The sequence below is a fragment of the Erigeron canadensis genome, chromosome 8 (genome assembly GCF_010389155.1).
Source record: "Erigeron canadensis isolate Cc75 chromosome 8, C_canadensis_v1, whole genome shotgun sequence".
Taxonomy (NCBI): domain Eukaryota; kingdom Viridiplantae; phylum Streptophyta; class Magnoliopsida; order Asterales; family Asteraceae; genus Erigeron; species Erigeron canadensis.
In genome coordinates, this window is record NC_057768.1 from 30,268,283 (window position 1) to 30,294,119 (window position 25,837).

Consider the following 25,837-nt stretch of genomic DNA (forward strand, 5'->3'; position numbering starts at 1 on the left):
TTTGTAGTGTATATGCAATAAGTGTCTAATCATATAAATACACGTAATGACCATACATCTGATATGTAAAAGACAATCTTCAAAATACAAATTCTTGTAAAAAGTTGACCAATTACTTATTCACTTACTTATTGACATTAATCTGTAATCTTTTATCCTTTATTACAATGGTACATGTTTATTGAATTTTTTTAAGATTCAAAGTATCTTTTCAATCTCTATTTACTAATCTCTTACATCTACTACTAAGTCAATGTTTGTTTGCTTTTCTTAACTGGTTGAGCTTATTAGTTTATTAAACTTTTCGGTAAAAGGTCGTCACTCCTGGTTACCTTGTATTAATCACAAATAAGAACAGGCAACATGGTTGAATGTCAATTGACTTAAATATTTACATAGTAAATGCCCTCACGAGCCCCCCCACAAATAATAAAGGGGACCCGTGATGCAGGAAATGAATCAAGTGAGTGACTGGACAAACCCAGAACACCCAAGAACAATCGAACTAGCATTGTAAACAATAAAAATGAAAAACAAAGCTAGTAGTCAATATTTATGAACCAAACATCTACATGAACGGATCAGTGTAACCTTCAATGGATTCAACCTCATCGCTATCAGACTCATCCTCAAAATCATCAATCGCATGAACAATAAGCTCAACTGAGGGAGTGCTGACCTCATCAGTGTTAATCTGAGTAATTGCATCATACTGGTTGCTAGTCTCAACACCAGGTGCAGGAGGGGTAAGAATAAAATCATGATCTGTAGTAGCCTGTGTACCTGAATGAATGTCTGGAACTGTAGTATTAGCTGTATTAATCTGGAGTGGTCTCTGGGGATAGGAGCAGTAGGAAAGCCAACAGGAGCAAATGAATCTGTAGTGGTTGTAGCTGTAGCTGCTGCTGGAGCCTTACCCTTTGGATCTTGTGTCTTCTTAGGAACATAAATGACCTTAGCCTTAGGCATAGAAAAAGATGGGGCCTTCTTGGGTTTCCTTTTACGTCTCTTGGGCTTCTAAAACCCATCATCTACCTGGGCCTCTGGTGGATCAACCTGTTTAGCCCCAGATGGGCCATCCTTGGTCCCTGATGGACCAACATGTGATGTTGGAGCTACAGTAGCCATACGGGCTTCCATTTCTTTCTGTGTCCTTGGTCTCACGCTACAATCTTCAAGTTTATGCCCAAAAATCTTGCAATGTGAACACCTAGGAGGTAACCAATGATACTCAAGTCTAAACCTTCTCACAGAATCTAAAATCTCAGCCTCAGCAAACATAGGGATGTCTCTCAAAGAGTTAAACTCAACCAAAACTCTAGCAAATACTGCCTTACCTTTCTTATTTTAACACATTTCAGCAGTATATCTATCAACAACAATCGAAATACCAATAAAACTGACTAAATGGCTAAGAATTTCATAATCCCACATAATAGCTGGTAGATCATAAATGTTAACCCAAATGGCAATCTTGTCATTAGTTGGTTTGTCAAACCAGATTTCAGGCTGCCATTTCCTAAGCATCATTTCCTAAGCATAATGGGAATATCATTAAACAACCATGGCCCATTCTAAAACACATGCAACTGATCAGACTGAAACTTAAATAAAAAGAATCCCTGGTCATTCAAGATAACATCCTCCAAACCAAACTTTTTCCACAATTGATTAGCATGAAATTGCACAAAAGGAAATGAAGGACGTTTACCAATGAAATGACCTACTAAAGTGTTAGCCCAACTTTCACTTTGCTTAAGCAAAAGATTACGTGGAATAACAACTCTAGAGGTACCTGAATCAGTAACAACATGGGGAATGAATCTCAAAGTACCTTTTTTACGAATGTTTGCAGCATCCTAGAATATGGAGGCATAAGAGCGATGCTGAGTCTTGGGGCTATTAGGATGTCCACCAAGATCATTCGGTGTAACATCATGCTTAGGTACATCATCTGGAGCAGGATGAATGTCTTTCTTGAGATGTATATGTGTTTTATCTTTCTTATCCATCATCTAAACTGATGTTAAAATTTCGATAAAGTTTAAAAATTTTGAGTTTCTTTCTCAGGAATATAGATATAATTACGTAAATACTCATGATAGGATATCAATATTAATGAAATATAATTATACGGAATATTACTATACTATTAATAGCGATGGTAATGAACAGTGCCACCGACACGTGGCACTAGTCCATTAGGCCACCTATACTTCGCGTTATTATTCAGATTTTGCCATATCGAATCCTGTTTTAATTCTTTTTTTTTTCTTTTTTCTTGGTTTCTTGTCTAACTTTTTTTTTTGCTTTTATGTGCTCTTCTATTGATTCATCTTATATCCCGCATCACTATTTGGATTTGCTATATTGGATCCTGTTTGGGGTTTCACTTTTTGTTTTTTCTTGGTTATTTGTATATTAGCCCACCTATACTCCGTGTTGTTACTCGGATTTTGCCCTATCGAATCCCGTTTTAATTTTTTTTTTTTCGTTTTTCTCGGTTTCCTGCCTAAGTTTTTTTGTTTTTATGTTCTTTTCTATTAATTCGTCTTATATCCTGCATCACTATTTGGGTTTTGCTATATTGGATCCCATTTGGGGTTTTCACCTTTTGTTTTTTCTTGGTTTTTTTTTTATATTAGCCCACCTATACTCCGCGTTATTACTCAGATTTGCCATATCGAATCATGTTTTAGTTTTTTTTTTTTTCGTTTTTCTTGGTTTTTTGCCCAAGTTTTTTTGCTTTTATGTTACCTTCTATTGATTCATCTTATATCCCGCATCACTATTTGGATATTGCTATATTGGATCCCATTTGGGGTTTCACTTTTTGTTCTTTCTTGGTTTTTTCTATAATTTTTTTGTTTATCTTCTATTGTTTTTTCGTTTTTGACTTTTGTTTATTTTTGCACAAACTAAATGTATGTATTCGATATTGCACACTTTTTGATGTGGTTTTCTTAGATTAATTCGCAAAAGTATTTTTTTTCCTTCAAATTATTTCTTGGTTTTTTCACACTTATTTTTGCTTTTAGGTTTCTAAGTAAGTTCAATACAATTAGACTACCATAACGAACACGAATCAACACGGCAATTGAAGCTCCGCAGAGCGGGGTCCAAACCTCTCTAGTATATACTAACATGGTTAAATCCAATAATTATAAAAGTAACAAATAAGAATATAGTATAAATTAATCAAAATACAGATTGAAAATTAAATATTGATATAGAAAAAAAACACATGCGTTTATAAACAATAAATCATAGTTCTATTAAGTTAGTGAATTTAGGATATAAATTTAGAAAAGTTAGGTGATATAAGCAAAACAATCCAAGGGTTGAAATTTAAATTTGACTTTCATCTAAGAGCTATGAATTTTTTAAGAATCAATTTAGAAGGTTGTTTTATAATTATTGGTAAATAAAGATTAAAGATAAAATATGTTAAATGTATAGCGTTTTAAATTAAATAAAGGTAAGGACCAAATGTTAGGTTGGTTAAGGGGAAAAGATAGAATAAAAGAGGTGAGAACGTGATGCTAATGTAACATGAATGGTTACAAATGGTCTAATAGTCTTAGTGATCGTTTTTTTTAGTTATTAAGTATTGAGTGCATTAAGTGATTAATACGTAAATAATGTGTGTATATATTATATAAAATATAAATAACTAATGGTTATGTTTGTTTATAAAAATTAATAAAATATATAAAATTTAACTGAATAATTAAGTTGTTAATTATTAAGTTTATTAAATAAAATAAAAACATCACCTTTAAAGATAACTAAATTATTATAAAAGAATTTATCATCTTTTATTTATATATAGAATTTTTATGTATTTATGGCCGTGTATATTTTACGCTTTGATAAGTTATCAATTTATACATGTATGAAAAGATATATAGGGATATATAGGGAATGTTTTGGTAATTATAGAAGGGTGTCCATTGCAGAGGCAATGGTTTATAACGCGTGAGATGCCGTAACGATATACAAGTTGCTTAGGTTCTTTCATGAGATGCGGTGATGAGACATCTAACCGTGGTTATCATTTTAAATATAAGTTGAGGATTAGATGCAAAAATAATAAGGTGTACAAGTTAACCATTTTATATATATATATATATATTTGTTAGGGTTATTTAGGGGTAGTTTGGGGATATTGAAAAAAATGTTGAGTTTCATAAAGTAGGATGTCAGTTTATTTTATAAGAGAGTATAGATATAGATATAAACTAGATTATTTTTCCACGTAATACGCGAGATAATTATATGAAGTTTTCATATTAATAATTATTAATAGTTATATATTAAGGGGGTGTTTGGTATTGCGATTACAAAACAAAATTTGCGTTTACAAAATAAATTATGCGTTTTCAAAATTGGGATGGATTACGGGATCAGATTCGAAATGATTAGTTTGTATATGTTTTTAACACGTGAGTTATATATTTGTATAATAAATTAAATATAGATAAGACATTTTTAATTACTATAATAAAATCTTAAAAATATTTTATTAATAATTCTATATAAAAATCATATACCCTTGTTTGAAAGTTACGCTTTTATCATATAAAAAATAATCAATATGCTCTCTTATCTATTTACATTATGCATTTCTTTACCCTAAAATATATATATACTACTCCCATTTTATCAACTATCTTACATCAATTACCTACATTATAGAATGTATAGACTCATGTTGAAAAATTATATTTTTATGATATACAAAATGACCAATATGCCCCTCTTATCTATTTACATCATGCATTCCTTTAATTGTTTTTATATATATATATATATATATATTACTCCCATTATATCAATTATCTCATATCATTTAACTACACTACTCATGTCAACGCCACCACTACCTGTCATCGCCACCGCCACCGTAACATTGCGCAAATATCTTTCTAGTTATCTCTCAATACTTACCATTACTTTTTTCAAAGACCTTTATATTGTGTGAAAAAGTATTAAGGTGTTATAGTTAAAAAAAAAAACAATATTGGAAACGTGAATTCTTTCAACATTACATTTATGACATTAATTGAAAGTAAATAAAGAAAGAAATTGGATTGCAATGATATGTTATTCGACCGTATCATAATTGTTACTCCCTCCATCCTATTTTAATTGTCCTATTTTGATTGACCAAGTCTTTTTTTTCCGACTTTAACAATAAATATCTTTTTTTGTGTATTATATTAGTTGATGAAAGTTATATTAATGAAAAGTACATTTAAAACTTAATCAATTTATATATATTATATCAAATTTTATATAACACAAACAAAAAAATTACGGTCAAAGTTGAAATAAAAAGACTAAAAATGTAATATTAAGACACTTAATATAAAACGGATAGAGTATTACCTAAATAACAAATAATTAATTTAAACTAAAATAATCAAAAGATTCATAGCTTTAATAATTAATATTTCAACTTAATAATTAAAATATACACATGATAAAGGAAGGAAGGAAAGTTGCATACGCCAACATATAGTTTTTATATTTATTTATGGTTTATGATATGATTTTAGGGTTTTTTTTTTCTAATTATATAAAATAAAAATATTAATATTGTCATTTATAAAGATATAATAATTAAAGTTGATCTAATGGTTTTTAATCAAAGTTATTTTGACTGACCAAGTCTTTTTTTTTCCGACTTTAACAGTAAATATCTTTATTTGTCTTTTATATTAGTTGATCAAAGTTATATTAATGAAAAGTATATTTAAAACTCAATCAATTCATATCTGTTATATCAAGTTTTATATAACACAAAAAAAAATACGGTCAAAGTTGAAATAAAAATACTAAAAAAGTAATAATAAGACATTTAATATGAAACGGAGAGAGTATTACCTAAATAACAAATAATTAATTTAAACAAAAATAATCAAAAGATTCATAAATTGAATAATTAATACTTCAACCTTATAATTAAGATATACACATGATAGGAAGGAAGGAAAGTTACTTCGACAACATATAGTTTTTGTATTTATTATGATATGAAATTAAAGGGATTTTTTGTCTAATCATATAAAGTGAAAGTATTAATATTGTCATTCTATAAAGATGAAATAATTAAATTTGATATAATGACTCTTAATCAAAGTTGGAATTCATCCAAAGATTCCTATTTGTTTATGAATAAATTTAGAACCTTGTTATATATATATATATATATATATATATATATATAGATATTAATCTAATAAAATAATAACTAACACATATCCAATTGAATAAAAACTAATATATATCTAATAATATATTTTGTCATATAAACATAAAATTAATTGATTAAAAATAAATAAAATTTGATGTAAATATATAACAAGCATATTTTTAAAAACTATTTTAATATAAAACTCAAAGTGTTGATATATAGATCAATATTTTATTACTTAAAATAGTATATTATGTTTTAAACTATAATAAATTATAATCTAATATTGATAACGCCGTAAGCCCCGTGTATTAGACACGGGCCTAAAAACAATTAAACTAATGACTTATTGACCAATCATATCGCTCAACTTCGTCCTATTGATTCTCGCTTATGTCATCATAATCCTAATAATCATTATTAATATTTGTATAAAAAAGTGTCATTAATTTACACTTTTTTGTTTTCCATTAATAATTTAAATTTTTAACCCTAAATACTTAATCTATACTTTTTATACGATTTAGCCCCATCAAATTGAGTAGATTTTATTAATTTTTATCATTTAATTAATTAAATTGCTTATTGACCAATCACAATTTTCAATTTTTACTAATTTTTAATTTTGACTTTTCTTAACTTTTATTGTAAAAATAAATATAATTGTCTAGACTAATTATATACCTAAAGATATATATTAGATTCTTTAAAAACTATCAAAATTTTAAAGCAATAAATTTCAACTACACTTCTATCCATATGTATAAATATTAAATTAGAATTACATAATTATAATACAATTATTACAATTCAACTTAAAGATAAATATTAAGCCATTAAAAAACTATTAAAAATTTACAGTAATATTTTATAAATAAAATACAAAGTCCTAACTTCAAACTAATATGAATTTCATTCAAGATTCATGCTCTACCTCAATAAAAAAAAAGTACAATTTTCTCACTTTATGTGTATTAACTTTTTGTATTAACAATATTCACAGATAATTGTTATCAAAGTATTTAGCATTAATAATATCGTAAGTCTCGTGTCCAGTATTGGACACGGGTCTAAAATCTAACACTTCAATTAAAATATGCTTTCTGTTATTTTTTTATAATTTTAACTATTATTCTACTGGATAAGATATAAGATAGATAGTATTATTTTATTATTAGAATATATATTAGCTATTAACTATTGAATATATAATATAAAATATTATTCTATTAAGTATATAATATATATATATATATATATATATATATATATATATATTAGTTATTATTCTTGATTTCTTATATTAAAATTATTGGGTAAAAAGTGTAACTTTGTGATGGAAAACTAAAATCTGTAAATTTGTGAGGAAAAACCAAAAAGTGTAAATTAAATTTAAAGAGAGATTTTTTGTATAATTATAAAAAGTATAAGTATTAATATTGTCATTTAGTAAAGATGAAATAATTGAATTTTATCTAATGATTCTAAATCAAAGATGGAATCCATCCAAAGATTCTTGTTTGTTTAGGAATGGATTTAACAACTTGTTATATATATATATATATATAGGTAGGTTATAGATGTAGATGTCTTACGTTATTCATCTTAAACTTCACTTATAATGGTTTAGTAATTTTTATGTTTTTTTTCCTTCATAATATTTGTTTTTTTTTTTAATTCAAAACTTTCTATCTTTTTTTTAATTTATTTTTTAATTTCAATTTAAGCTTTAATTTATATATAATTTAAGAACATGATTATATTATATATATTGTATTATATAGTCAATCCGTATATTGTACGAAGATTAAAACTAGTATTTATATATAGGGGTTGTATATTATAAAATAAATATTAAAGTAAAATAAATAAGATAAGATCTTACCCTTAAATTATGGTTAAATTGATGCACCAAGATTTACGAAACAATTGATGTACGTTGATTTTCATGATGCACGATGATTATTACTGAAAAAAATATATTATTTTATTTATTTTACTTTAAAAGTAGTTTTATTTTACCTAAAATTTATATATATATTATTTCTTTCTCTCTCCTAACAAGACACGTCATGGGTTATGTATATCACATGGTGGTAACATATAACACGTCGTCGTGGGAGAGAGAAAATATGAGACAGAGGTGACGTGTGTGTAGAGTGTCACGTGGGAGGGAATGAGTGGCGCCGTCGTTTTAAATTTCGCACCATCAAAGTAGTGTGATGTGATTGAGCTCTGCTACACCCGTATTGTTTTTTCTTCAACTCAAAAGACATACACACAATCTGTTTTTCATTTCATTTTTAATTTAATATTTTATTCAGATGAAAATGTAACCTTCTTTTTATACATCCACATATATATATATATCTCTTTCAACATATTATATTCAACAACTGTGAGCTTTCAAGAAATTTGAGGTTAGTCATGTTTTATTCATAATAATTATTATTATAGATATTATACTAGTATATTTTTAGCATCATCTTGTTGTTGCTTTTTTTTTAATTGTTTAATAATAATAATAATAAAGAAAATATATTGTATCAAATAAATATATGAAATATAAAATATAAACCATCTATTTTGGTGTTCAGACATCTTGATGAACTCAGAAAAAAATAAAAAGAAAGAAATTGGTCAACATGTTTGGGTAGGGGAAAGGGTTCAGACTTCAGACCTGATAGGAATAAAAAAAATCACACGCTCACACCGTGATGTTGATCACACTGTCATCAAATAAAGTACGGACATATATGTGGTGTGATGAAACAGTTACAACAAATTCAATCTATTTTTAATTGTAAAAAATAACAAAAAAAAAAACACATTAGAACCTGTTTGGTTTTTTAAGAGAATGTTATTAAGTACTTTCTGGGTATAGTGTTTGTCTCTATAAACATTGTCCGAGTAAATTAAGCAGTATCATTGTTTGTTTTATGTGACCAAAAAAAATGATCAATCATATAAATTTTTTTACCAATATAGATAAAAGAATAGTTTTTTTTCCCCTTAGACCATTCTTAAAGGCTAGGTGAAAATGTTAGTGAAGAGGCTAGGAGGGACCAAATGGGTGGTGAAAGGTATGAGGAGGGCATAACTGTAGGGAGGTGATGCTTGGCTAGGTGAACACTTTCACCGACTCTTTTTTTTTTTTTTTTTATTGTTTTGCTTTATTTTGTTCGAGTATTTGGTTATATCGTGGGGTTTTAAATTGAATAGTTTAGGGTTCAAATGGTAGGTAAAGGGTTAAGGGGAAAAGGAGAAGGTGAATGAGATTAGAAAGTAATGGTGATGTGACCGAAAAAGTGTCGGTGAAAATCATATCTAAAAAACAATTAGTGTCTATTTTCAAATCTTATTCTTAAATGGAAACAATGAAATCGAAAAAAACAATAGTGATGCAGCTTAAGCTGTATTACGATGCACCTTAGCAAGACAATTTGCATTAGATTCATGGAAATAAGGTGTGCAGCATGAGAGGCATTGACGAAGGGTTGGGAACCATCCACATGTGGCGGGCTAGGGATGCGTTATAAGAAACTTCCTATTATTCTCATTTTAAGAAATTTCTCATCTATAGGTATATAGGACGTAATTCAGAATAATGTGACAGAACTAATAACTATACTGATTTTCTAATTAGGCACACGAAATATGAAATTTGAACATTGAATGGCATTATTTATTAAGGGTAATAAAACACTATGAAGAAACTCACATATGCATTTTTATGTAGCAAAGTTGAACTTATAAATCATGTTTTGTTCCAATAATTAGGAAATTCGTGTGGTTATGTCACATTTTTATAAAATTTGCTTTTTGATCCAATGTTAAAAAAAAAACCCTCATGTAATTAATGCATGTACTAGTTTTTAGTATAGTAGTTTGAACTTCATTACTATATAATTAAGTATGGTAGATGTAACGACTGGTTAGTTTTAATGGTGGTTAAATATTGCATTTGTTATGAGAGATTAATCTTATTAGACCGTTTGTTTTCAGCTGCACAGAATTTCAAAAGGACCACTTCATGTTGTTTGTTGGAGAACTACATATTATAAGTTGACCGAGCTTATGATACCATAAGGTTTACATTGGCACATAAAAATGGCAACTATATCGAACCTCCCTGATGATGTTCTATCTAACAACATATTTATCTACTTACCTGCAAAACTGCTTGCTCAAATGAGGTGCGTTTGTAAACCATGGAATGCTCTTTTATCCCATTCGTCGTTTATAAAGTCCCTCATGGATTGTTCAATCTTTAACAAACATGATATTCTCATGGTCTTCCAGCCTGGATTTTATTTTGATGACCTTCGAAAATTCACTGTCCATAACCTTGTACGTCCTCATGTTCAACTACCCGAGTTCATTAGACTACCTAGTTTTCTTAAAAAGCCTTATAATGGTAGCTATGACATCATTGGTTCTGTTAACGGCTTGATATGCTTTATTAGAACATCGACGTTTTATGATTCTGTTATTTTCATCTGGAACCCTTCTCTTGGTGCTTTGTTACCTCTTCCACCATATAATGTTCCTCCTGGCTCACGTGGTTGTTATGATGTACTTTTCCGGTTTGGGTATGATCCCAAAACGGATGATTACAAAGTTGTAAAGCTCACTGGCCATCTTCTACCACCAAAAGACAAGTTCAGAGCATCAAAAAACCTATTTGGCACTTGGTTTTATGTGGTTAAAAAGTGGCTACAAGTGGAAGTATATAGCATGAGGAAAGGTTCTTGGGAATTGATCACTCAACCGTTCCCGTCTCATATTGCAAGGATCTTGGATCAAGATTATGTTTGTGTAGATGGACATGATGGTCGTCTTCATTGGCTTGGTTATCTTGACGAGGAGCATAAGCTACAAACAATAGTTGCATTTAATTTGGGTGTTAAGACTTTCGTTGAGATATCTGTTCCGGATTCCTTGCAAGAGTTTCATGTTAATGAACCAAATGTTTTGGGAGTTTTGGATGGAAAGCTTTGTTTGATGTCATGTGCTACACGTGAAAAGTGTGAGGTGTGGGTGATGAATAAGTATGGTGTAGCTGGGTCGTGGGAGAAACTCTATCGCCTTTCAGAAAAGTCTAGTGGGAAGTTATCTCCATACGGGTTCACATTGAATAAAGAGTTCATTTTTGATGATTCGTATGGTCATTTAGCTTTATACGATATTATTGCACGTGAAGCTAAATCATTTAATTTCCGGGCTAGCGTGATTGGCAAACCCAAAATTGTTCGGTATGTGGACAGTCTCGTTTGGGTAACACCCCCTAAGTGTGGACTAGGTGTTGAGGCATCTCAAACGTTAGCCGGGAAAGAGAAAGTCAGAAGGAGCAAGCGAATTAGGAAAGATACCCCTGTCTGAGAGAATTCAAGGAAGCTGGCGAGTATTAAGGATTTTTGAGTTGTTTTTTGGTGAATGATGAAAAAGGGCTACAAGAAGGCAAGACTTATATATATAATACTTATGCTTCTAAAAAGTATTTTTGTCAATGTCAAACCTTAGGGGTGTTATTTTTTGCTTGTTAGCATGATATATTAACATTGCAGGCCCATGCCATTATATTTATGCATGTGGCTTTTACTTCATTAACATTTTGGTATATCGTTACCTGATCAAGTTGGTCGTATCGATGGTTTACTTTCCATAGTGACTTAACAAGTATCTAGCTTTTGAAAGATTTTGTTCCATTTCGTGAAGCAATTTTGTTATGAGTTAAAGGTTGATGAGATAGTATTCTGAATCTTCTAGGTATAAGTTAGAGATGAACAAGAGTAGTGTATAGGCGTATAGCTATGAAATCTGGCTGAACATTAGAATTGATGATCAATTTGTTGCTACTCATAAGGTTAAAGTTGGTCTACTTTGTTACAGTTTTGTTCTGGTCTTCTAGGTTGGGTTTATTTTTTTCTATTTTTTGAGCTTTGTGCTTAAATTTATATCACACAAGAGATCTAGCTGCAGATTGGTTAGGGGTTGCACTCTAGGTAACGTTTTTTTTTTATCTTTAGTAAACGTATAGATTATGATGGTCAATCGAATCGGAAGCCAAGTAACATCTTTCATTTGTGTCATCTTAGAAACTTGAACTGTGTGTGAATAAAAACTGTATTCTATGTTGGATTTTGTGTGTGCATTGTACTAACATGAGATCAAATTTATGATTTAAAAGCCAATTAGAAAACAGATTACAAAGTCTTCAGGTATTGAATGAACACGTGTCTTTCTTAATTTTCCTTGCAAGGATCTTCTCCAAAGGGGACAATAAGAATTTGAATGGCATGAATGATATCTAAGGCACTTCAATGCTATCTTGCAAGTAGTCTGGTGTTCACATCTTTTTGTTCCGTATTCAGATAATTGTGTTGGGTCTTGTTCCTTTTTCATTCAGTCTCATGTTTTGGACTTCAGAGCAGAAGGGTTTGGTTTTGTGTAGTCATTTGGCCATTTATATTGTTTGTTAGTATTGTCTCCCGTTTACATCTTTTTTTCATTTAGCACTTTCAAGCATATGCTCTCATGACCGAAGTTGATCATATGCATTCTTCAACAGTTGTATTTCAGTATCATCTCAATATGCATTAAGGTGCAGACGTGCACTTTTTTTTGAAGATGATCACCCGTTAGGCCGTTAGTTAATATGTACAAAGTACTAAAACAATACTACTTCAAATTGGTAATAAGAAACAAAATGCGTGATACTAACAAGATGAAATAGAACAACCTGATCCTACCACATCACGCCACAACTGATTTCATATCCTTGTATACTGACATCAGGGTGGGTACCAGCTCTGTGGGTAGTATGTTTTAGTCGATCGCGCATTTCTTTCCATATGTGAGCTTCACACGAAATGAGGCAAGGAATTTGGTATTGGAGAACTTTTTTGGAATTGCACGGTTGCAAGTGGCTTGCACGTAATTAGTTAATTACTCCATTTTGCATTTTGATAATAGATTAATCATCGAAAGTCAAAATTTTCCTTTCATATACGCTGTACCATTCTTATATGACTATGACATACTCCGTATCTTATAAGAGATCTGAATATGATCATCTCTTATTCATCAATATGTGAACCGATCTGGAACTAAACAATCTAATATTTGCTGATCTGCAATTTACTTCAGCAATGGAACAAACAAAATGACATTCTATTTTGAAGTTATAAGCTGGAAACGAATTAAATCAAAACTTATGGGTAAGTGGTTAAAGTTCAAATTTTTGTTACCTGTTAATATCTCTAATATAGTTGCACAAAGCCTAGAAAATGCAATACCAATCCAGAAAATATAAATTTTACTATCTACTCCAAAAAGTCATACAATGCAAACTTCAAGCCAATAGCTTCAGCCTTTGTATAAATTTTCAAAAACAAGAACTATATCATGTCTGTATTCGGCTCCCTATAAGACTATTCCGCTTACAATTCGAAGATAAAAATTAAGTGCAACAAGAAGAAACATTGATCCACCATATTCCATATTGTAAGCTATACGGGTGACAATTAACGGACTCATCAAACTGAAAGATTCACCTGCGTAACAATGATAAACAATCTAATCAACCCAACAATGTAGCTCTATACAAAAAACCATTGAATGTATTCATGAATGTACTCAAAATGTCCCAAGCGAAGCAAAGTGTTTTTTCATAGCTTGATCCTTCCGGTAATTATCTCTCCTTCCCCCTCCTCTCCTCCCTCCTCTTGCTCTACCCCCTCTTCCACGCTCACTAACAAACTCACTGCTGTCTTCTCCTTCATTTGACTCAGTCGCATTTTGTTCCTTTCCGATATTACCCCTACCCCTTCCTCTCCCTCGTCCACCCACTTGACGTTGCTCATCATACCGCCCTTCGTTTGACTCGGCCACAGTTTGATTACCCCTACCCCATTCTCTCCCTTTTCCTCGCCCACCCACTTGACGTTGCTCATCATATCGCCCTTCGTTTGACGCAGTCACAGATTGTTCCTTAACAGTATTACCCCTACCCCATCCTCGCCCACCCACATGATGCTGTTCATTATACTGTCCTTCATCTGATTTAATTGCTGCATTATGGTCCTTTTTGTTACTATTCCTTCCCCTTCCCCTTCTATTTGAATTTTCAGTAATATCTTGCTCCCCTTGTTTTACTTCATTTAATTCCATCAACTTCTGTACTGCACCCAAAGGAAAATTACCTCCACGCCCAAGCCCATGAATTAATTCTTTTTGAGCTTGATTAACTATAGATGCTTCATTGTAATTTGCAACCGCCACAGAACCCGACACTTTATAACTATAATGTTTACCATCTTTAACAAAAAATTGGGGTTTCTGTCGTGACCCCCATCGAGAAGCTTCTGAAGCGGAACTGGAACTTACTCTTTCACTCAAATCATCTGGTCCTGCATCACCAACGCCTAGACCAAGGTCATCAAAAGAATCATCATACTCATCTTCATACTCGAGCAGTGATTTAAGAGCAAAAGTTTTGGCAGTTTCATCTATGGACTCGAGAACTTGATTCTCAGCCACATTTGTTGCCAATTTCCTGACAAATCTTCCAGCTGAAGAAGATGATGTTGAAGATGCAGGCAATACTTTTGTGGGTATCGGTGTTGGTGCTGGTGCCGATGTAGAAGTTGATGATGATGTTGGCATTGGGATTGAATGTTCGATTAACTTCCCTTTTCCTTTATCTTTTACACTAGCTGGAGGAGGAGCGGTTTTGGGTGGGGCTACATCTAGGGAAGTATCAAGAGAAAGTAGATCACTGTGAAGGTTTGCTTCTAAAATTCTCTGGATGACTTCCTCGGGGTTGTAATTATACACTTCAAGACAAGCAGAAATAAAGCCTTTACCATAATCAGGAAATAAGTCTTTCACTTGACTGATTTTTGACTCAAGTATTGCACTATCTTCATCTATTTCCACCTCCTTATTTGATGACAAATGTGATATATTTGTGCTCAAAGAAAAGGGAACTGACATGATTCTATAAAGAAATTGCAACTGTTCACTATCCATTTTGATCCACCCTTTATTCCCTAAGCGCTCCAGTGTGCTTATCAACTGATAGTTCTTTTCAACACTTTGAAGCAATGAACTCATGTTACTTTCATCTTGAACAGTTGAACATTCTTCACTAATATCCCGAAATGTTTGAACTAAAATGTCTGCTCGGATGACTGGGTCTTCTACTTGGGCTGGAAATATCTTTGAGCCAGATGGAAGATAAATGCTCTCCTCAAACAATTCTTCAGTTAGGTAACATAAATTCAGTAATTTCCAACAAAAATTAGCTATTCTAGATGATAACATCTTCAGACTAATGATAACATTCTGCAACATGTCATCTGCCCTTCTTGAAAATATTATTTTGAATCCATGCTGCAAAGTAGGCAATAAGGAATCATGCAGCCTGGCAAGGGTTTTGAGCAATTCATCACTTCCGTAACTGCAAAGAAGAAAATATTGTTACAATTAAGTGTCATTAAACATAGGAAGTAACTTTCGTACATTTTATGACAAATGAAGAACATGCAAACTTGAACCATACCTTGTTAAAACAGGGCAGCAAAAGTAGACAGCTGCATGCTTGTAAGCAGAGACCAAAGCATCCATTGATACAATAGCATCATTTATAAAATCTATTACCTAGAAGAAATGGTAACATATACAATTGAGCAAAAAAAAAACAATTTTCCATGACAAGATCACTGCTAGGACAATGACTTCAACAAATGGCAGAAACCCACATATGATAGTCATAGAAACTTAAGTCACCTCAAGATAGTCTGTGTGAAGCCGAGTAGAGCCATCGTCTTTGCTTTGATCAGATATTAATAGAACCTATACTTCAACACAATAGAGAAAACTATTTGATATGGATATAGATAGCACAAGAAAGTTATCAAAATAATTATAAAGAAATACCTCAAAAGATGTGGTGCAACGCTCATACATGGTATGAACTATGTTAAGAAAATGAGAAATAGCAGCCGAGAAACTGTCATGAATCGAAGGCTGGGCCTTTACAGCACTAGTAACCTAAAAGAGATGAACAATTACGTATCAAACTATTAATACAGTGCAATTGTGTAAAAACAAAAAAAATTTGATGCTGTAATATTATCAGACTAACTGAAATATGTGTGAGCTAGTTGACAAGAATCGCTTCTTTTGTTAACAGCTTTTTCGAAACAGGCTTATGTTGTTCGCACTTACAATTGATCGTGTCATTTCTTCATTCTCATAACCATATATGGCACATATATCTAGCAACTTAGGCAAGTCAAGCAACTTCTTTTCCTGCAAAATAACTACATGTATATCTAGTAAACAAGAATGCCACATTGCATTAACAGTCAGCGAACTCATAGCCTTCATTATCGAACAAAATTAGTAAGCTAGCGAAGATTTAGTTATAAGTTGCATTGATTATTTTAATACGCTGTACACATGTGCAAAATTGACCTAAATTGGAAAAGAGTATCCATTAAAACACACCTGCATGGTCTTTTGCACTTAGACTATCAGAGGCCTTGGCACCAGGATTCCGATTAGAAGACCTTCACAATAATAATAACGGAACCATGAAGTAAATCATTACACTAAAATAGTGGTAAATATTAATGGACTACTATAAACATACATTCGGTAGAAAATCATAAATACACGTCGACTCAGGTCATGCTCACCAACAATCACCCCTGCAACTGTTCCCTTGGTTCCCCGGTATGGAAAGTCAGACCATCTTTTCCTAAACTTTAAAAAACTTTCCAGAAAAGCATGCAGAGAAGTATCACTAGCAACTGAAAAATAAAAACAAAATCGCCAAACTAGGTGAGGATTTCAACTCATGTGCTTGAACACAAACATGATATACTGGAATACAAAAGTTAAAAGTATAAGCAGCTTAATTATTTCACAGTATACATCATAACCACATATAGTAATTTATTTTATCGTAAAAAGCACTAACAGTTCAAGAAACATATTCACCGGCCATACTATCATTCCAAAAATCAGATATAACTAGAAAGTGAGGAAATCAGTGCACATTGCAAAACTGATAGGTGGTGAAGATTAATTACAGTATATAACAAGCATCTGTACACCTTTTCAGGCTTTATTATATCGGGTTTTTTCATAACACTTGCTTTGTATTTACCTGATACCTACCGATCAGTGACATTCTTTCTATAGTCAAGATCAATTTATTCATATCTTGATAAAAGCAAATGACTGTCACTACCAAAACCAGCATCTACACAATATACCTCAACAGGATAACGATATTCTTCACACAAAAATTGCATTATAGATTTGTCAAGTTACATTCTTGGCAATCAAAATAAAAAAATATGAACTTCCCAATTCTGGCATCCACACAAAACTTCTATAGAGGCAGCCTCATTATGAGTAGCCTGAGAGGATACCATTGATGAAATGGAAAACGTTGACCATCTTTCAAGCAAGTACCATTCAAATATACATTTAGTAAAAGTTATCTATCAACATAATTTCACAAGTATGATCACAAAGTTCTTGGTCCATACTCTATATCCTTTCTTTAGCGCTCTGTGGGAAAGTTAGGATTTCAATATCAGTACTTATAAATTGTAATGGTAATATGTGCTCTCATATACTCCTTCCATCCCACTACCATAGTATGCTTTTCAAAATTGCAAGTATTGGAAAAAGCGTAGAACAACACAAACAACTTCCAATCTAGGATAACACATATCTTCAAGACTTCAGCTTAGCAATTCCTAAAAAGCAGACAAATCGGCTGAAATGAAAAACCATAGTGCTTATCCGGACGTCATTGTTCTTCCATCTACTTCAAAAAATCACCAACGTATTTTAAAACCATAATACAAAAACTCATCAAGAAAAATGTCACAATTTCTTCATAGCTTATCACCCGATATTAGTGTTACTCTATCTTATCCCCTACACACGTGCTCACTCTACTTCCATATTTACTAATAGCTCACCAATTAACACTAACAGGAAGCTAGTTTGACATCGGAATCTCTCATAGTGACCCATCTTCATTTTCCGAGGTGCATAGCTCTAATGCTCGCGGGCAGCAAGACTTCCCAGAAATACACTCAAATTTTCCTAATATGAACAGACGCTCTCCTTCGCAGGCTGCCGAGTGAGTCTAAACTGTGAGACGTACAAACTAATCAGCGTTTCCATTTACAACTTTTATTTTCACAATAGCAAGATGATTTTACGAAAACCATCACATTGTCTAATATGGGCATGCAGACACTCTAGTCTCCTTTGGGACATTAAAACTACTCACGGTATCGAATTATCAACGTTTTACAAACAATAACACAAACGGGTATTCGAAAATCGATACAAAACATCAAAGATATTAACTAAGCTATATAAAATCAAAAAAAAAAAAGAAAAGAAACTTGACCTTGTATCCAGAAATCTTTGGGATTGAGCTTAAGCAAGCGAGAACATTCTTGATTAAGAAAGTCAACAACTTTTTGAGATTCAACAGGATCCAGACCGCCTTCTTCGGAACGAAAACCAGCCGCAACGGCTTCATCCTGCGGCAAGTAATTCACAAATTTCCCACTGATACTATTATTAGCACCACCAGATGATTGTTGTTGACGGAGTGAATTAGAAAGTGTTAAATTCGAGTTATTAGATTGTTGTTGATGTTTAGGTATGAATTTTTGAGGTTGGTTTTTAGTTGTAAAACCCTTTTTGCTGCTGCTGTGGCTAGACATGTTTTATTAGGATTAAAAAGTGTGTGTTGTGTGTGGGCGAATTTAGGGTTCTAGGGGGTGTGATGATGTATCGGATCTATTCTATTCTATGGTGGTGTACGAGTCAGGAACGGAACGTAGAATGTCAAGACACGCTGTCGTTCGGCGTGGTCGCCAAGTAAAAATAATAATTACAGGTTATTCCTTTTTATATTTAAAAAGTAAAAAACTGTTTTCAAATTACACTCCACCAAAGTCCCTATATTGTTAAGTACCACTTACATAGATTACAATATTGTTTTTATGCTACCAACGAGTAAAATTTCCAAAAGCGAAAAAGATAAAAGAATAATGTTAGATAATTAGATTATACTCTTATGATTACATTTAAAGTGTATAAAATATTTATATTTTTTATATTAAAAACATATTCCTAAATTTTATAATAAGTGTGCAACTATTTAATCACCTTAACTTCAGCTTTAAAAACTACGTTTGATAAAACCTAAAAATTTAATAAGGATGTCACTTTTAAAAATGAAACTCATAACCTGTGAGCAAAATAATAAGGATTTCATTTGCATTGATTTTTTACTTACATAAATATTTTTTGATTTAAATATATGTGTGATTTTTTACCATTTTCTTGATTATTTATACTCCCTATATAAACAAAGTACCATTCTCTAAATTAAACACTCTACCTTTAAATTCTCTATTTTACCCTTTTAATTTACACTACCACCAAACACTTTAATCCTGAAATATCGAAAATACACTTAAGAAAACTTTACGCCCAATTTGTCTCCCTTTCCTTCCTTTGAAGCTGCTCACATATTATACCAAAAAACACACTCATACATCCCCTAGAACAAAACACACACATACATCCCCTCAAGCCGCCTCCCCCTAAAACACACATAGCCATCGCCCCCCAAAACAGTCGTCGTCTCCACCGTCTAAAACACACATAGCCATAGGTACGGTGATCCGGTAATCGCGCAAGTACCGCTAAATAACCAGTGTTTTTTTCCTATGCCCCGCCGCTTCGTGCGGGTACAAAGCTAGTTATAAAGATTTGGAATTCGATAATTATTTAAGAAACATGACAAGCTATTTTAGTGGTGGTTAAATTAAAAATTAATGGTTATAAGCCTGTAAGCAGTAAATGACTTAAGTTGTTTATGGGCTACACTTAATAAGACCTTACTTTGAGGCCGACACTAAACAACTTCTAACTGAGGTTGAATATATTAAGTCATGCAGATATAATATCATCTTCAATAATCAATAGTATGTTGATACAACGGATTCTGAATTCAAAATAACATACATCCAACTTATTTGATGTGATAAACATATTAGGGATGAGATCGTTACAAGAACCGTACCAAACTGGTTAGTATCGATACCGAATTTGGACAAAGGTAAGAACCGAATACCGTAGCGAAATATTTAATCGGTATCGGTATCGGTAATTTCGGGAGTACCGATTTAATACCGAAATGTGCTTGTTCTTTGTTTTGACTATGGCTCTAAAGTTTATGCCTGACAAGTTGTTAATTCAGCTTCCAATAGTATTTATGTAGGTTTTTTATGGTTTTAAAAAACACTGATTTATATCCATTTTTTAAAAAATTATTATAGTTCACGAGTATTAAATCTGTTTGTTATTGTGTGATTGGCATGTTATATCCTTAGTAGTATACTCTATAAATGAAATGCCTATTTGCTTAGCATGAACTGCGTAATCATGTAACTGCAAAGAACTTTTTCTTAAATCAAAATCTCCAACTTATATTTATGTCATGAGAAATATTAGAAAACATAACATGGCTTAAAATAGTTCGGTATTAACTTCGGTATTACCGGTACCGAACCGGTTAGTACCGATACCGATTTCATCTTAAAATCAAAACCGATACCGAATCTCTATCAGTACCGACTTTCAGTACCGGTATCGGTTTTCGGTTTTTTTGTCATCCCTAAAACATCTTAGACGAGTGGAAAAAATGGACCGGGTCGGGTCAATAGGAAATTCATTAATGTATAAAAGACTCGTAAAAAGCTTTAATTAAAGAAAGTTAAATTGTTTTTTTTTTGTTATATACCAAAACTTCTAAAATTACCCAATAAATTCCTATTAAATTTCAGAAATTTACCTCATCAGGTTTCGTTCTTTTATACATTGTTATGCAAATAATTGGAAAGTATACCTTACATGGTCTGATTTTGGCCAAAAACATAGCTTAAGTCGCTGTTTGACCTTTGCTGAATTGAGTCAATTGAATTTCTGCATACCCGGTTTAAGTGGGCTCATGTATATGGGCCGATGTATTCTGGACTGGGTATTGATTAGCCAGTTGCAAGCCTAATCTGGTGGTCAAATACGTTTCAGAAAAGTAAAACTTGACTATAGTTTTATTTGTATCGTTTTTGATCAATTAATAGTCATAGTCTTAATGTCTTATACTCTTATGCAAATAATCTAAGCTTCAAAAGTTTATAGAACTGCCCAAAAGCTTTATATGCTAAATGTGATTTTGGGTTCATATATCAATAACAACTTAGATGTATTCTTGCTAAAACTGAAAAGCAAATACACTTGACACTAATTAAGATGAGGTTTTTCTGTATAATTAATTCCATACATAGTATATCAGTATATGCATGTGTGACACCAAAGAATAATAATATCACTTTCATATAATTCGCAGGGTGATTTATCATTCCACTAGAAATGAAGAACAAAGTAGCACAAACGAAACCCATATTAGACCTAATTACGTGCACTATGGAACATGGTCATCTTGGATCTGACGTTATTTCCAAGTTATATACTATAAATTTCAAAAGGGGCAAAATTAAAAAATCTATAAAAAACAAATTCAAAAGGGGACAATATGTTAAAAACCTATAAGGAAATTTAAAAAATTTTATGAAAAATTTAAAAACACATAACAAAATTTAAATTTTGAGAGGGCATTAGCCCCCTCTTAGTACCGCCCTTTGATTTGATTAACTCAATACACTTATATTCAAACTGCTAAAAAAAATTATGTAACCAAATTGACTAATTCTATTGGATTGTATATGTGTATTTGCGCGATATGATGATTTCCATGTCCAAGAAGTTAGACACCAAGACTATGGAGAAAACCATATATATATATATATATATATATACTTGATCATATTGTTATTGATTTGGAGATCAAAGTGTTAGATACACTAATATATTTAATTCGATCTCTAACGCATTAATTGTCAAATACTCAAATCTTGTTAGATATATACAAGCATAGTACTCGCACAATATGCGGCAGCCTTTATAAAAACTCTCTCCATATTGAGTATTTATTAAGGACAATTTAGTAATCTTGTATGTAACATTTGAGTGAAACTTTTTATTTGTAGGGGTGAATAATATTTATAAAGGAGTATAGATATGAGTAGTAAATATGTTGTTTAATCTTTAATCTTTATGGCCATCATATTGATATATTCCATAATTCATGAACATGAATATGTCACCACAAAATTTGATGATATTAATTAATTAATATTCAATTCAATTCAATCAATACAATATTTTGCTGATAAATAAATCAAACCATGAGAATTCTTCTCATGACCAGGAGAAAGAATAAAATTATAATTACAATTAGTTAGATTATATATATAGTCTTTTTTTTTGTCTTCTTAAAATTAACTTATTATGTAATTGGCCGGGCAATTAAAAAAGATATTCTAATAATTTCAAGATTGTTGAAGTTTCTGGTAGAGACCCATGTCCATCCCATTGTAAGCTATTGGAGCATACATCCACATCTCATCTGAGCTTAGCAACTGCATAAATAAAGTTCAAGAAATTATGAGACTTATTAATGTCAATCTTAATCAATTAGTATCAGTATCAAAAAGTGATTTAATGATATATAGAAGCATGATTAATCAAGCATGTATACCTTAATTTGAAGCTGCAAGAACTTGACATATTGTACAGCTTCTTCAAGCATTGTGCTAATGTCAACCTTTGTCCCATTTGGTACCAAGTTTTGAAGGACTTTCAATCTCTCATTAATCCTTTCTCTTCTTTTCTGTAAATTCACAAAAAACCCGAAAAATTAATATCATCTAAGAGATATATATATACTATATGCTGGCAAAAATAATTAGTCGATCGACGCAAGTGATCCACACTATATATAGTACTTACCCTTGCATAAAGGCTTTGAGGATCAGTTGCCGCGCCTCTACCAGCTCTAGTTTTCCAATTTGAGTTTACCGTAGTGCCTCCGTTCAAATCATCCTCAGAACTACAAGAACTTGAGCTTGCAATAGGTGCATTATTTCCAACTCCTCCTTTGTTATTAACATTATTAGTAGTAGTATCTTCTACACCAATCTCATTTTCATTCACATTCACATTATTAGCCTCCATGATCTTTTGTTTCTTCTTAGGCTGCACTTTCTTCTTATTTTTCTGTACAAAATAAAAAAAACCATATATATTATTAAACATCTTTGAGGATATGATTGAAACTATTAAATAAATAAATGTCACAACTTCACTTTAATTCCATAAAATAATAATTCTTACATTATCTTTTGAAACCCTAGTTTTCTTCTTTGGATTTTCCTCAAGTTTTTCGTCGTTGACTTTGTTTTCTATCGCATCTAGCGATTCAGGCATTCCATTAATAATCTTCCTCTTGGCAGGGGTACGCTTGACTTGAGCATCGGTTATTATTGGGACCGACAGATCAACTGAATTTTCGATATTATTATTGACATCTTCTCTCATGGATAGAATTTCTTCCATTGAGTAATCGGAAAGAATTTGAGCTAGTAATGAGGAGTTGGCATTGTTTTCGTTATAAACATCGGTCGTTGGCCCATGATCATAAACGACGCCAATATTGGCCATAATTGGATAGGAAAGAGAGGTTGCATCCTCATGAGCAACACAACCATTAATATTGTGGCTAGTTTCTTGAGAGATAAAATGGTATTGATCATTAGGATGATTACTATTTTCAGAAACATAGCAAAACTGATTATCGTCGGTGATGAATGATGAATTAGCATTGTTAACTTCAAAGTTGAAGTCATGATTTTGTTCACTTGAAAACAAAGTATTGGACGAGAAATGATGATCGGTATCTTGATCACCAGAAAACATTATACGCAAACTTTCCCATTCTTCATTCGAAAAGGTTCCAAAAGACTCCATATATATATATATAGGTATTATTCTTGTTTGATTTGGGTGGAGGGGCTAATGAAATGAGATAGTGTTTGAAAGATGGTTTGGGAAATGGAGATGTTGGAGAAACATATTTATACCCTCTAGAGTGTGGGTTGACTTAATTAATTAATTCTAATCATTCGATTTATTGGTAATTTGGTATGTCTTGTATGTATGTATTTATTTAGTTAAAAAAATAAAGAGTCCACTGTGGGACATATCCACCAAACAAAGTACACCATACAAGAAAAATACAAAAAAAAATACATATAAAATTACTATATAGTTATTAATTATACTTGTATATACTAGTGATTAAAACCACAATCAATAGTTACATGCTTAAAAACAATAATTAAGTATATGCTTAAAAGGGAGATGATATATATAGCGTTGAAAGTTTTAGTCATATACATCAAAATATTGTATGCCATGTGATAACAAATTGGTTTTTATAGAGTTTTATTGACTTAATTACATGTATGCATAATTGCGTATCATAATATTTTTTTGGTGTTTCTAATCTTTTTCTAGACGAGGGTAAGAGATTATTTAAAGAGATCTGAACTTGAAACCATTGATGAGATTATTAAAATGTTAAAGATTAAACCACGTACCTAGTTATAAATCTATTTATATTTATATCTATCTACCAAAATACTAAAAAATCAATTACTTAAATTGTACCTAACGTTTGCGCGTATTGCTGGTTAATTTGATATTTTTCCTTTTGAAATTACGCGGATCATATCTAACATTTTCAAAACTTCACTCGGACCATACTGCAACCAGATGTCGTTTGATGCCTCTTAAACACCCCCCCCCCCACGTGACTTGCACGTGAGGGGTAAAAAAGTAATATCGAGTTTCTTAATTACTTAAATGGTACCTAACGTTTGCACGATATTGTTGGTTTGATACCTAATGTTTAGTTATTAATTTTTATAATTATTTTTTGTATTTTTTTTATTTTGAAAGATGAATTTCGCTTTAAGCCAATGCTTTAAAACCAGTATTTTAGTCATAATAGTGTAGAAAAATTTCTGGTAATTTTTAATTTGTTTTGTTTTTTTTATTAAGTTCTCCAAAACTTATTACAATTTAACGAAAATAGTCAAAACGCACTTATAATCTACTCAACAATAATATCAAATAGGTACTTCATAACAAAATATAAGTTTTAAAGTTCACAAATAACAAAAAAATAGCAATAAAGTATCATACAAATAATTTTAAAACAATTTAAAATTTTCTTTTTTGAAAATATCAGAAATACCGCAACGGTAATACCGGAATACCAGATATATCGGCCTATTTTACCAGTATTAAAAACATTGCTATAAGTTTCGTGTCGCGATTCGACAGCAGAAAATCTAGCATACGTTGTCTTTAAAAAAAAAACCAACAACATATGTTAGACCTATCACAACATGAAGTTTCAAGCGAAATTCACCTTTAAAAAAATATAAAAAAATCAAACAAAGAAATTAATAACTAAACATTAGGTATGAAACCAGCAATATCGTGTAAACGTTAGATACCATTTAAGTAATTAAGAAACGTGATATTACATTTTTACCCCTCATGTGCAAGTCACGTGGGGGTTTCTAACGACCATCAAACGGCGTTTGGTTCCAG

General features: G+C 31.5%; 4 protein-coding genes across 4 annotated transcripts; 1 reads left to right on the top strand and 3 right to left on the bottom strand.

Annotated features, from left to right (window-relative positions):
• Positions 1-568: 568 nt before the first annotated feature.
• LOC122610598 lies at positions 569-1,281 on the bottom strand. Its single transcript, XM_043783574.1, has 2 exons — positions 1,036-1,281; positions 569-835 (listed from the first exon to the last, which is right to left on the bottom strand). Exons 1-2 carry the CDS (start codon positions 1,279-1,281, stop codon positions 569-571), a joined length of 513 nt encoding a protein of 170 aa, XP_043639509.1.
• Positions 1,282-10,223: 8,942 nt separating this feature from the next.
• On the top strand, positions 10,224-11,805 carry LOC122580278 (F-box protein CPR1-like). Its single transcript, XM_043752555.1, has one exon. It carries the CDS (start codon positions 10,310-10,312, stop codon positions 11,579-11,581), a length of 1,272 nt encoding a protein of 423 aa, XP_043608490.1. The 5' UTR covers positions 10,224-10,309; the 3' UTR covers positions 11,582-11,805.
• A 1,695-nt stretch (positions 11,806-13,500) lies between these two features.
• On the bottom strand, positions 13,501-19,069 carry LOC122580126 (activating signal cointegrator 1 complex subunit 2). The gene is made up of 8 exons (XM_043752395.1): positions 18,648-19,069; positions 16,860-17,019; positions 16,715-16,776; positions 16,433-16,527; positions 16,142-16,255; positions 15,992-16,057; positions 15,765-15,862; positions 13,501-15,662 (listed from the first exon to the last, which is right to left on the bottom strand). Exons 1-8 carry the CDS (start codon positions 18,967-18,969, stop codon positions 13,838-13,840), a joined length of 2,742 nt encoding a protein of 913 aa, XP_043608330.1. The 5' UTR covers positions 18,970-19,069; the 3' UTR covers positions 13,501-13,837.
• A 3,638-nt stretch (positions 19,070-22,707) lies between these two features.
• On the bottom strand, positions 22,708-24,133 carry LOC122610600 (transcription factor bHLH49-like). Its single transcript, XM_043783575.1, has 4 exons — positions 23,552-24,133; positions 23,168-23,434; positions 22,917-23,048; positions 22,708-22,797 (listed from the first exon to the last, which is right to left on the bottom strand). Exons 1-4 carry the CDS (start codon positions 24,131-24,133, stop codon positions 22,708-22,710), a joined length of 1,071 nt encoding a protein of 356 aa, XP_043639510.1.
• Between the last annotated feature and the right edge of the window lie 1,704 nt (positions 24,134-25,837).